The 13,397-nt window shown below is 38.5% G+C and overlaps 1 protein-coding gene across 1 annotated transcript in view; it reads right to left on the minus strand.

Moving 5' to 3' along the window:
* Nucleotides 1-13,397, minus strand: part of itfg1 (integrin alpha FG-GAP repeat containing 1) — a 274,792-nt gene that overhangs the window by 171,735 nt on the left and 89,660 nt on the right. Inside the window, exons 7-8 of the mRNA XM_078210834.1 lie at nt 10,944-11,002; nt 6,161-6,251 (exon numbers count right to left, since the gene is read on the minus strand). Coding sequence (XP_078066960.1) covers nt 6,161-6,251; nt 10,944-11,002 — 150 coding nt within the window. The remainder of the gene's footprint in view (nt 1-6,160; nt 6,252-10,943; nt 11,003-13,397) is intronic.

The raw sequence follows: 13,397 nt of genomic DNA on the forward strand, positions 1-13,397 counted from the left end.
GCACAGGAAGGTAGTCATGATCTTCCTGAATGGCAGAGCATTCTCTAAGAGTTAAATGGCCTTCTCTAGAGTGATGAATGGAATTCCATTACTGTGCCAGAATGTTGACCTACAGAAAGTTCCAAACTTCCAAACATAATTCACAGAGTGAGATTCGCAGGTCAGCATTACCTGAAAGTTTATTTTGGCCTATTTGCATAACTATAAAAACATTTACAATCTGTTTTTATGTCTCTTGCCATCTTATTCTCATATTCTCTTTCCATATCACTTTCTTGGGGTTTCTTTGCCAAATTTTGAAATCCTCAAGCTTATTCTACTCTTTATTTGGTAACATTGATCTAATATTATCTTAAATTCTTCGTTAGCTATGGTTCAGCCACCTTTTTGGTGGGGTTTTTTGTGCCTTAAACGAATGAATATTTGTCACAAATTTAGCATTACATTTTTAAATGTTAGTCATTGCTAGTCTATAATCCAAGAAATTATGAACAGCTGGTCAATTTAAAGGACCATCCGATACAGATTAAATGATCAATGCCTTAGAAACCAGCGACAGATGGTGCCTGTTATCTCCAATTGCATGCTTCCATTATTTCCACATGCGAGTTCCTGATCGGTTATCATGAGCAATGTATTCAGAGGATACTGTAGTGTAAGAGTCTGACACATATAGACCAGAATTTTACCGTCTCACCTGCCATGGCGAGGGGCGGATCATGGAAAGGTCCGTTGACCGCGGGCGGGATTTTACGGTTTTGGGACGAGCAGGGCTGTAAAATCCCACCCATTGTGTTAATGTGGGATTGAGTACTATACCGCCCACACATGACGTGCGCCGAATGGTCTGTCTGGTGTTGGACAGAGCCACATGCACAAGCAAACATGGAGACAGCTCCCAGCTTGAATCTTTTACTGTATAGATGTACACAGATCTTGCAGTTAGTATATGCAGTTAACCTACTTAAGACTATGAAGGCTTCATTAAGACCTACCGAACGATATTCAATGGAAAAACCAAAAATGCAAAAAAAATAGAATCATAGAATCCCTACAGGGCATTTGGCCCCTCGAGTCTGCACCAATTCTTCAACAGAGCATCTTACCCAGGCCCTATTCCCATAACCCCACGCATTTACTTCTGTAATCCCACGACACTAAGGGGTAATTTAGCATGGCCAATCCATCTAACCTGCACATCTTTGGACAGTGGAATCAAACCGGAGCATCCAGAGGAAACCCACGCAGACACGGCGAGAACATGCAAACTCCATATAAACAGTCACCCAAGGCTGGAATTGAACCTGGATCCCTGGTGCTGTGAGGCAGCAGTGCTAATCACTGTGCACCGTGCCATGATGATTTCGTGACCCTAAGGCATAGCACTGAAACAGAGAAGTTTGCAACTATTGTTTAAAGTTTTCAAGGTGATTACAGTGCGAGCCCACCAAAACCTGCAAGCGCGGGTAAACCCTTTGCGTTCAAAGGAACAGCAGTGACATCTTGAATTTCAGCAACTTCTTAAAGCTGAATCTACATTTAAAAAACTTTTAACCATGGATCTGAAATCTACTTTTCCAGGTCAAATTTAAGAGGAGAAAGTAAACCGTGGTACAAAGGAAATCCAACAGTTCAGTGAGTTAAACAGCACAGGAATAGGAACACTCCAGGCCAAGGAAAGCAATACCGCAACCAACCAGTAGAGCAACCATGCCAGCACCCCCACAGCTGAAATCAAGATCGTATAATTTCATTCCAATGCTTTCAGAGTAATAGAATTAATCACTTAACCAACAAACTGTGCAAGGCCAACACATCTAACAGCACAGAAGGTCCAAAGATGATGCATGAGGTCAACCAAGAGGTCAACCATGCTTCTTGGGAGAGGTCAAAGATTCAGGATTTTTTGCACTGGAATGCAGACATTTGGGTCAACGGCCATCTCATAAACTTCAAACTAGATATGGTAGCCAGTGTTACAGTCCCATCGGATGAAGAACTATAGATGAGGCACCCTGAGTGTCTAACAACAGGCATACCACTATATGGGCCCGGAGGAATCCAATTTCCAGTCATAGGAATGATTCTGGAACCACTAAGGTATTGTGGCAAACAGATTTTGAGCTGATATACATCATTCATCTTTTCCTCTCGAGCAGAAATGCCTGCGTAGTCTTGAAGCTTCTCAAAAATTGTCAGAACAGCCACTGTGAGAATTACACAGAACTGCAAGTTCCCAACATCTCAGACAAGAGAGTATCCTGACTGGGACATTAGCTCTCAACTGTCTTCTCTTTTTGCGGAGCAAATTTGTCCACTTTTGTTACAGGTACTGGAAAGCCCTCATAGGTCAGACCAGCCAACCACTCAAATAGTTACAACGATGCTCCAGTGGAGGATGGACAAGAGAGCAACCAACAACTAGAGGAGCCTCAACCTCCGGATCTGATAACTCTTTAAGAGGTCGACACTGTGAGCACAGAGCAAATGCTGCAACTCCTAGTCAGCATGAAAGTGTCACAGTCGATCCTGGAATTAAGCAGCAACCATCCACTGCTAACATCACACCACAAATGCAAAAGTGAACTTACTAAAAAACCACATCTTCATAAAAGGAATCTCCGTCACAGAGAACATCACAACAATCTGCACGAAGGAAGAAGAGAAGAAAAACAACATGGAGACAAGCACAATGTTTGTTTACCCACAAGAAACAGGATGGAAGAACAACCACCTATCACCACGACTTCCAAATTGACAAGGAACGGTTCAGTACTATGGAATGGAAAAGAGGATGAGAAGATACCCAGATGCCACAACTACCTCCAGATTAACAGAGTTTACCTACAACAACATAGCCTACCACACCTCTGACAGTAGGGTGAATGAGATATGGAAGGGTTATAAGGCCTCCAGACCTTAGAAATTGAGGGTCACGGCCACCTTTAGAGCCCTGAGCAATGAAGTGTGTGAATAGGTGAAAGGCCCATTTGCTGCTGCAGTGGGTGAAAAAACAGCCTTTGCAGGGAGCAGAGCCACCAAACACAATGGTCCTCACTGGGAGTATGATATTCTTGTGCTGCATACTCATTTGGAGTAAAGTTCCCCACAACCTTCCCTTCTTCACCCTCTCCATCTCTGTGCTCTTCCTTGTCCAGCAAACCAACCCATATTAAGAAAAAATATTGGTGTAGAAATTCTCTCTCAGATCCAAAAGGTAACATTTTGTAAATTTTGTAGTTGACCGCAGCAGCCAACACAGCTGAAATGGGGGCAAAAAAACCCACCAGTTGTTCAAATTGACTAAACCAGGTACTTTCCAATTGCACCCAGATGGTGCACCATCTCTGCTGACTGCTCCTAATATAGCCGGATTTTAGAAAGTGAGTGAATCCAGCATTAAGGACATTGTAGGGCCTTGAAACAGGTATATGGTTCTCATTTGGATATAGGTATTAGGCATCATAATTAAGAAAAATCAGTATGGATTCATTAAGGGAAAATCAAGTTTAACTAACTTGCTAGAGTTTTTTTGAGAATGTAACAGATGATTGATAAGGGGCAAAGCTGTTGATGTGGTGTGCATGCATTTTCAAAAGGTATTTGATACAGTGCAACGTAATAACTTGCGAACAAAATTCTAGCTCATGGAATGAGGAAAATAGGCACTTGGGTTAAGCAATTGGTTCAGTGACAGGAAACAGAGTAGTGATAAATGGTTGTTTTTTGCAGATTGGAGGAAGGTCTGCAGTGATTTTGCAGTGTTGGGACCCTTGCTCTTCCTGATATATTTTAATGACCTAGACTGTGGTATTCCGGATATTATTTCAAAACTTGCAGATAATACAAAGATTGGACACGTTTTCAACTGTGCTGAAGATAGTATTGAACTTCAGAAGGCAAAAGGACATAGCATGTTGGTTGATTGGGTATACAAGAGGCAGATGAAGTTCAATGCAGAGAAGTGTGAGGTGATTCACTTTGGCAGGAAGAATATGAAGAGATAGTACAAAATAAAGTGAAACTCTAAAGGAGGTGCAGGAACAGAGAGACCTTGGTTTATATGTATCTAAGTCATTGAAGATGGTAGGGCTTGTTGACAGAACAGTTAATGGAGCATATAGTATCTTAAATCGGGGCATTAAGTAGAAGATTAAGGAGGCCATTTGAACTTGTATCAGATACTAATTAGCTCTCATCTGGAGTATTGCGTCCAGTACTGTGTACCATTCTTGAGGGACGATGTGAAGGCATTGGAGAGAGCACAGAGGAGATTCAGAAGAATGATTCCAGGGATAAAGAACTGTTGCTATCAGAATAGATTGGAGAGATTGTGACTGTTTTGTTTGAGCAAAGACTTGGAGGAGACTTGATAGAGGCATTCAAGATATAGAGGGGCACGGACAGGGTAAACAGTAAGAAACTGTCCCACTCAAGACAGCATCAAGAACAGATTCAAAATAATTGGCAAAGCAGTAAAAGTGATGGGAGGAAACTTTTTTTCACTTACAGGTTGTTTGAAGTCTGCAGTGAACTTCCTGAGAGGGTGGTGGGAGTAGGTTTGATCTAGTTATTCAAAAGGGAATTGGATTATCTTAAAAGAATGCGCAAGATTACGGAGATAAGGCAGGGCAGGGCAGACTCAATGGGCCAAATCCTTCTGCACTGTGAAGATTCCTGTGATCATCTGATTTCAGGCAGACGCTCTAGTCAACCTAAGTGTTCCTGAGCCAAAATGATGTTTGACTCACTTTCAGCATAGATCAGGCAAACCGAAAATGCAGGAGGTTTTCTATCAAGTTTTCTACTGCAAAATGTCCAAACATATGATGTAAATTGCCCCAATGGGAGCTAATATTTAAATGTTTATCTTAACCGATTATTTTTTCTCAGTTCCTTTGAAAATCAAATGAAAACTATCATTTGCTGTTTCTATCAGTTACAGGTATACCACGGGGTTTATCCTATTTAAAATAAAATTGCTTTGCAGGCAACCATGCTTTCCATGTAACATAATATAATATGAAGGTAATATCGCTGCTGTGCTCACTACATGTTATACCACCAATGTCAATTTCAAAGGTGACTGAAAATTATATTTTTAATTTCCTCATCTCAATCGAGGTCAAATATGACACCAACATTGCAAGAGTATGGTTCAGCCTCTTCAGGCAGTTGCCTCCTTCATCAATTGTTTTCAATAATCTGAAATTATTTTAAATTTTCCAGATGATACCTTTTTAATTTCAAGTTGGTTAAGGGATAATCGAATTATATTTACATTAAAGGTTTTTAATTGAGATAGCAATGAAATTATTAACGTTTGAGAGCCAGCATGTGACCCAGCATAATAATCAACACAACTCTTGCTCTAGACTACCAGCTGAGGGAAATACCAGGGAGCTGATGACGGACAAGAGCACAACTATCCACCAGAACAGAAAATGCACATTAAGTCATACTTGGTAGAGTCAGAACTGCTGGGTAGATAATGAGGAGGCTCAAGGAACATTAGAGAAGACACTTAACTTAAAGTGTAAATGCTAAAATTGTTAGATAAATATACACTGTATAATCTACTAAAATAAAAGGATTAATTTTACTGTTCAGAAAACTAAAATGAAGGCACACGTCTTCATAGAAACCCTGCAGTGCAGAAAGAGTCTGCACTGACCACACTCCCACCCAGGCCCTATCCCCATATCCCTACATGTTACCCGCTAATCTCTCTAACCTACGCATCCCGGGACACTAAGGGGCAATTTAGCATGGCCAATTAACCTAACCCACACATCTTTGGACTGTGGGAGGAAACCGGAGTACCTGGAGGAAACCCACGCAGACACGGGGAGAATGTGCAAACTCCACACAGACAGTGACCCAAGCCGGGAATCGAACCCAGGACCCTGGAGCTGTGAAGCAGCAGTGCTAACCACTGCACTACCGTGCCACCCCTTGTTTTGTGTAGTTTAGCAGAGCATTTGGTTCCAAGAGTGGTTGTTTATTCTAATTATTGGCTGTTTTAACAGAATCAGAGAAAGAATTCCGTTCTGCTTTGTGCAGCAAATCTGCTCCCATTTTCTGCATTTTGGATTCAATAGACCTATGTTAACCACTACATTTTTGAACAAAGCGCAGGAAAAGGATCAGCAAATCTTACCAAAATCAGCAAAAGCCGACTGTCCAATTCTCTTGGCATTTGGAGGCTTTTTCGTGTCATATGGGGCAGGGGCTTTTGAGAAGTTTCCATCCTGTTGAGAGTAAGTTTGTGGACAAATGATTACAAAGAAAATTTCTTCCATACGTGCACATTTATAGCAGTAGTCTCAACACAATCAGTGTGCTGCTTTATAATTTAAAAAAATATTTTTGCTAAGGACAAGTTTCTTAATGTTTTACCTATTGATCCAGAACAAGTAATTTTTTAAAAATGTTGCACTTTTGATATAGTCTGATCAATTTGGTTTGCTTGATAGCAATCTCAATATGAGTGGTAAGCCTGTGGGTACAATTCCCACAAGGCTGACTGTTCACAGTATTGAGCAAATGCTACCTAGAGAGAGGTGCCAGCTTTATAATGACATATTAAACAGGAAGACTGAACCTGGCAGAATTTGATGAAAAACATAATACAGCATTCATCAAAGAAGAACAGGAAGCTCTTGAGGTGTCCTGGATAACATTCTACCCTTCAACTTACACCATATAAAAATAGATTAACTGGTCACTGGGTGGGATTGTGGTCGGTGCAGACTCGATGGGCCGAATGGCCTCCTTCTGCACTGTAGGGTTTCTATAATTCTAAAAAAAAAGTCACCATTATTTGCCATTTGTGGGAGCACAAATTGGTTGCCACATTTTCCTCCATCACAATAGTTGCTGTTCAAAAAAATGTTTTATTACTTGTAAAAAGAAACTTTATCATATTCCAAATACATGATGATCAATTAGAAGCATGCAAGTTATTTTTTTGAACAAGCTCAGTTTTCACTTGCAAATAAGATTTGTACAGAGATCATGAGACACTGTCCTATTAAGATTTTTAAGCATTGCCAAAGCCAGCCAAGCTTTATACATTCTTCCAGCTGACATTCAAAATTTTTTCATTCTGAATTTACACTTCAGTACTTTTGTGAGAACATGGCAAAAGTAATGAAACATTTTTCATTATGTGGGTGTCCAAGGCCTACTTATGTTGACCATCCCTATTTACCTTGGAGAAGGTGGTGGTGGGTCTTTTACTTGACTCGCTGCAGATTAACAATGCTGTTGGATAGGGAGTTCCAGGATTTTGACCCAGCAATGATAGCCAAATCAGGATAGAGCTCCATCCATGCAGGCAAGTGAAGAGTCACCCTGTCTTGGCTTGTGCCTCGCAGATGGGGAGAGGCTGTGCAGTCAGGAGGTGCCCCATTAACTGCAGAATACCAGCCACTAATGTGCTTGTGAAACCATAGTATTTAAATGGTTGCTCCAATTCAAGTCCTGGTTTATGACAATCCCCAAGATGATGATGGGGGACTATGTGATTGTAATACCATTGAATGCAATGAGTCTATATAAATTGGCAAGTACATCTACACCAAAAAGATAAATTGCTTCAAATTAGAGGGGTAAAAGGGATAGAATTGAGATGAAAATAGAAAATGCTGGAAAAACTCAGCACGTCAGGCAGAAAAGAGAAAGTAATTTAACATTTCAGACCTTTCATCAAAACTGCAGTAAGTTGAAAATGTAACAGTTTTTACTCAATTGAGGGGTTGGGAAATAAGGAACAGGAGGAGGGAAAGAAAGGCCAAAAGGAAAGGTCTATAATAGGATGGAAGGTAAGAATACTATAGGATGCTCGGGAAAATGGCATTGTAAAGAGACAAAAAATAAACAGGAGATGGGTCTAGTAGAGACGGAAAAGGCAATAGCAGTACAGATTAGAAACATAGAAATTAGGAGCAGGAGTGGGCCATTTGGTCCTTCGAGCCTGCCCCGCCATTTGACATGATCATGGCTGATCCTCGATCTCAATGCCATATTCCCACTTTCTCCCCATACTCCTTGATGGCATTAAAATTTATAAAACACTACCATATCACAAGAAAATATGTTTTAGGAAAAAAAAGATTATGACAGGTTTGTAAAAAATTTAAAATGCTTATTTGGATAAAGATTGCCTGAACTGAAAGAGTAGGAGAAGCCAGATCCATAATAGCTTTAAAAAGTTAAATGGATAAATGTTTGAAAAGAAAAGAGTTTGGACAAAGTTCATGAGAACGAAAAAAGTGGGAAATGTGGTTATGATCTGAAGTTACTGAAATCAATGTTGATTTCAATGTTGAAGTTGTCAAATGTCCAGTGGAAAGCTTCATTTAAAAGTGTAGGAGGCTGAGGACAGACTGAGAGTGGAACAGAGAATTAAAATGGCAAGTGACTAGAAACTCAAGGTCATGCTTGTGGACTGAAATGAAAACGTGCAGCAACATGATCACCCAATCTGTTTAGGAATCCCAACTGTCAGGACACTGCATTGTGTGAAGAATGCAGCATAGATTGAAAGTACAAGTGAATTGTTCTTTCACCTGAAAGAAGTTTTATGGGCCTGTATCGTGGGATGGGAGGAGAAGCAGGTGTTGCAACTACTGTGCTTATATAGAACGACGTCATAGAAAACAGAGCAGGTGTTGGCTGTGATAGAATGGACTAGGACAACTATTCAGTTGAAATGTTGAAAGAGGAGGGAAGGACAAGTTGTGTTTCGTGGTGACATCACATTGCAGGTGGCAGAAGATGAGTGTGGAGGCTGGTGGTGTGTAAGAAAAGGGCAAGAGAAGGTCCTAGCTTTTTTTGAGACTTTATTTCCAGTTTTAAATAAAGGTTATTGGCCTGAAACCATCTCCTCTCCCCAGATGCTGCCTGACCTGCTGAGTATTTCTCATATTTTCTGTTTTTGTCTCAGGTTTGTAGCATCCCCAGTATTTTATAGAATTGAAAACATTTTGGATATAATTTAAAAATGGGGATAACTATTCCAAACATAGATAATGTAACATGTTTCTCGGCAAGCTCATCCACCACTAACAAATAAATCATACCAGAATAGTTCAACAACAGAAATTTGCAAACTCTAGAACTTTGAGCATAATTTACAAGATTCAGGTATAAAAGCTTGCCACATAATTATAAATTTTTACAACATGTCACACCTGTGCAGGGTCTCTGAAAAAGGAGTCAATAAAGTTTCATTCTCATGCACTTTGTCCAAACTCTTCTTTTCAAACATTTATCCATTTAACTTTTTAAAGCTATTTTGGATCTGGCTTCTTCTACTCTCTCAGTTCAAGCAATCTTTATCCAAATAAGCATTTTAAATTTTTTACAAACCTGTCATATTCTCTCTTTCTTTCTAAAATATATTTTGTGATTATGGATCCACCACTAGTGGAAATAAATTTTAATACTTCATTGCTTTAAACATCTCTATCAGATCATCTTGTGACCTTTTACAATTGAATAGAAAATCCAATTTCTGTAGACTTTTCTTTTAATCGAAGGATCTCTGATATTATCTCAAGGAATCTCTTCAACACCCTCTGCATAACCTTGACATTCTGTATACAGTAAGATGTCCAAATATTGTGACTGTGATCTAACTAATGATTTGACTAGGTTTAGTATTAGCTCTTTGCTTAACACTTTGTACCCCTGTTTACTAAATCAAGGACCTCAAATGGTTTAATAGTTTTAACAATTTGTTCTCTCACTTTTAAAGACTTGTGCTTTTGAACTCTGAAGTTTGTTTTTTTGGTTTAAAGCTTTACTATTTAGTCTATTTATCCTCTCATTGTTCTTCACTGCAATTTTAATATAACCTGACAGATGTTATGTACCAAATTGGCAATACTGTTTTGCTGAGACATAAAACCACCTGCAAAGTGATGACAGAAGGACAATGGACCCAAACTGCAGCGAATTCAAATTTATCGCAGGCCAACTGCTGCATATTTAATTAACTCTACTTTAAAATATGGCACACAAAAATTCTCTGCAGTTGACCTTAACTTGGCAAAATTGTCCATATAACCTTGGATGAATACGACATACTACATGATGAATGATATTATAATGAATCCATTGGATTATGACAAATTTAATAGGAAATCAATTAAGATATCAGGATCTATTGCAATACCAACTGATAACATTGCACAAATTGGCAAGCTATAATGGTTCAATAATAGTAAACCTGACTGCCATTTCAAAATATAATTGTAACTGTAATTATTACAGGTAGAGATGGTACAAGTCAATATCCACATCCCTTGCCATTCCTCATCAAGGAATTTACTTGAATTTCATGTTTATTTGTTATCATTTTTGTAGTGTTCTCTGTACACATTACAATAAGAAAAGTTTCTAAGCAATAACACTTTTTAAATCAGTTCTGATTTAGTTGGAAATTTAACGAAGTTTAGGTACATCTGCTTAAGGGATAATGAATTTCATTAACACTGAACATGAAGATGATGAGATATATATGTTTACAATCTGATTGAAATGTTGCCACAATCATTCAGACAGATGGAGAACTAAACTTTGAAGATCACCACCCATGTTGCAAATCATTTAACAAACCATATGCAAAAAGATGGCAGTTCGATAATATCACAAAACATTATATTGTTGCATGGATTTTAAAGATACATGTTCTGTGCTCATTAAGATGAGTGATGTTAATACTGTGGGATGGAATAATTTTCCACTTCAGGGTTCCAGAGTCAACAAATATCCCAGGGAAGATATAGCACAATTGGAAACAAAGCAAAACTCTCGCCATCTTTCCACATAAAGTGCCTAAAGTTCAATCTTACAACATCACAATGCATTTGTGTCACATTTTCCATTGCCGATCACTCCCATTACTAAAAAAGTCAAATCAAATTATGGAATACCTTGTTTTCCCATATCTCAAATTTAATTCCATCAGGCTCTTTGGTGGTAAGAAATAAGTCTGCAATGAAATTTAAACACATGAATAGATAACCAACAATTCCGGTATTTTATCAAACTGCTTAAACATGAATTATGCATACTTAAACACAAGTTAGATCTTGAATTTTACATGTTCATGCATGCATGTCTTTAAACTACAACGCTTTCACTTACACAACTCATTGAAACCATAGGTAGCAGAACAAACTTGCATTTATACAGCACCTTCCTGTACCTTAGTATGTCCAAAATATTCCACAGTCAACTAATTATTTTTGACACTTGGTCACTCTTGTTTTGTTGATAGACCTGATTGTCAATTCATGTTCAACCCCTTCACATAAACAGCAATAAGATTATGACCAATCAATTTGTTTTTATGAAATCTGTTGTTTGAGGGATAAATGCTGGCCAGGACATAAAACTTCTCTCCTCTTTAAATAGTACATAAAATATTTATTGTCTACCCAGGAGACAGACAAGTCCATGTGACTAAACATTTCATTTGAAAAATGGAACTTCTGGTAATGCGGTCGTCCCTCACTACTGCACTGAACTGACAATTTAATTAAGTTCTTATTTGCTAGAATGGGGCTTGAATCCAGAGGGCTTAGACTCCTAGGTCTGTCATGATCCCAGTTGGTGTTACAATGGACGGGAAGGTCCCAGAATGGAATCCTTGCTCAGAAGAATGCAACGTTTTTTTAAGAAAGTGTGGAAGAACAGGAATGCCAATTAGCTTTTAACAACAAAAATATACATTTATTACATATGAAAAGCTTGACTTTAATACAATACTCCTTCACTCCCATTCATTTATACAAACATACACAGATTTTAAAGTTAACACAGGTTACAAAATATAGCTTATGCTATAATGTTCTCAATAAAAACACAATCCCTTCAAACGCACAGGCTGACTGTGGTCAGACAATGCCCCCTGAAACCAAATGGCAGATGCCACTCAATTGAGCTTCTGTGGATTTCTCCTCAAATTTCCTCCAGACGATTGTCACAAGAGTTTTCAAATTCTACTCTCAAAACAACACATTTTAAAATCTTCTTTGAACCAATGCTTTTCACAGCTGTTTTCATCAAGAATCCACCTTCAGGTTTTCCAATATTCTTTCAAACATGGCTTCCTCTCCACAGTTGTAACAAAGATCTACCTTCAGGTTTTCCAACACTCATTTCCAGGATTCCTTTGTCTTGAGTGCTTTTGCACAAACTGAGATCCAGCCATTTATTGCTCCACTTATTCTATCTATTGTTTCACAGGTTGTAGTAAGATATCATGAACATTAGTACTTCAGATATTTTTCTAGTTTCTCACTAGCCTACTCATGCTCAGCTCTGTCTGTGACTTCAAGTTCCAGTTTCCTCTGTTTCTTTAACTTCAGACTTCATGGAAACTTCTCTTCATTTCTCTAGTTTCTTTAACTAGCTGTTCTTTAGGTTTCTGACGCTTGCCTTCCATGCCCCTTACTCCATTGTATGGCTTTTCTTCCAGCAAAGCAGTGAGAGATGTTCCTTCTCTCCCTGTGAAGCTCTTTCTACTTTGGTTTCCAGTTAAAACCAAACTCTAAGAGGTCTTTTCCCTAAAGTGCCCCCTGACAGCTAAGCATCATCTCATTCTTTCCCCAGCTCATTTACTTTACACATCACAAATTCACCTCGCACAGTAGAAACATATTTTGAACTGAAACCAAAAGCCCCATACATGCAAATACCTCAGTTTAACATGAATCTAACTAGAGTGGTACCCTTGCTACACAAAATAGTAAATTAAACTCACTTAAATCTATACCTTATTTGTAATATTTTTCACAAAAATAGATCACTTAAAATCTGCTTTCCTGACAGGTCATACTGCTGCTGTTAGGTAAAAGTTTACATCTACAAAAATACACTAAAAAATGTCAGGGCAGTTTGTATTAATTAACCATAAAATATGTGAGCTGCTTTCAGTTGCATTTTTGGTACAATATGCTATTCATATGAAAAATTGCTAAATCAGTGGCTTGCACTGTCTCAATCCAGATATTGCACAGCTGATGCAGTTCAGATACAAAGTAGTGAAGCTGAAAATGGTTGTATGGTCCCTTTAGTATTACCCTCTCCACATGCAGCAAAGGTCACGTGCATTCAAGAACATTAGAATTGTATCTGAACGTTCCTGCTGGAAGATAAAAACTGCTTTTCAAATCGATTATTTTCTTATGCAATTTTTTCAAGCTGCATCATGAAAGTGGACACAAAACATGCATCATTGAAGACTGTTCTCTCCTGGCTTCATCAGTTTGAGAGATAAGTGTAAAGAAGCACCCTTTCTCCCCTACAATAAGGCATCTCTAAACTTCTGAAATAATTTAGTGAAGAATAATGATCCCACATGAACAAAGAGCCCTTATCAT

The sequence above is a fragment of the Mustelus asterias genome, chromosome 4 (assembly GCF_964213995.1).
Source record: "Mustelus asterias chromosome 4, sMusAst1.hap1.1, whole genome shotgun sequence".
Lineage (NCBI taxonomy): Eukaryota > Metazoa > Chordata > Chondrichthyes > Carcharhiniformes > Triakidae > Mustelus > Mustelus asterias.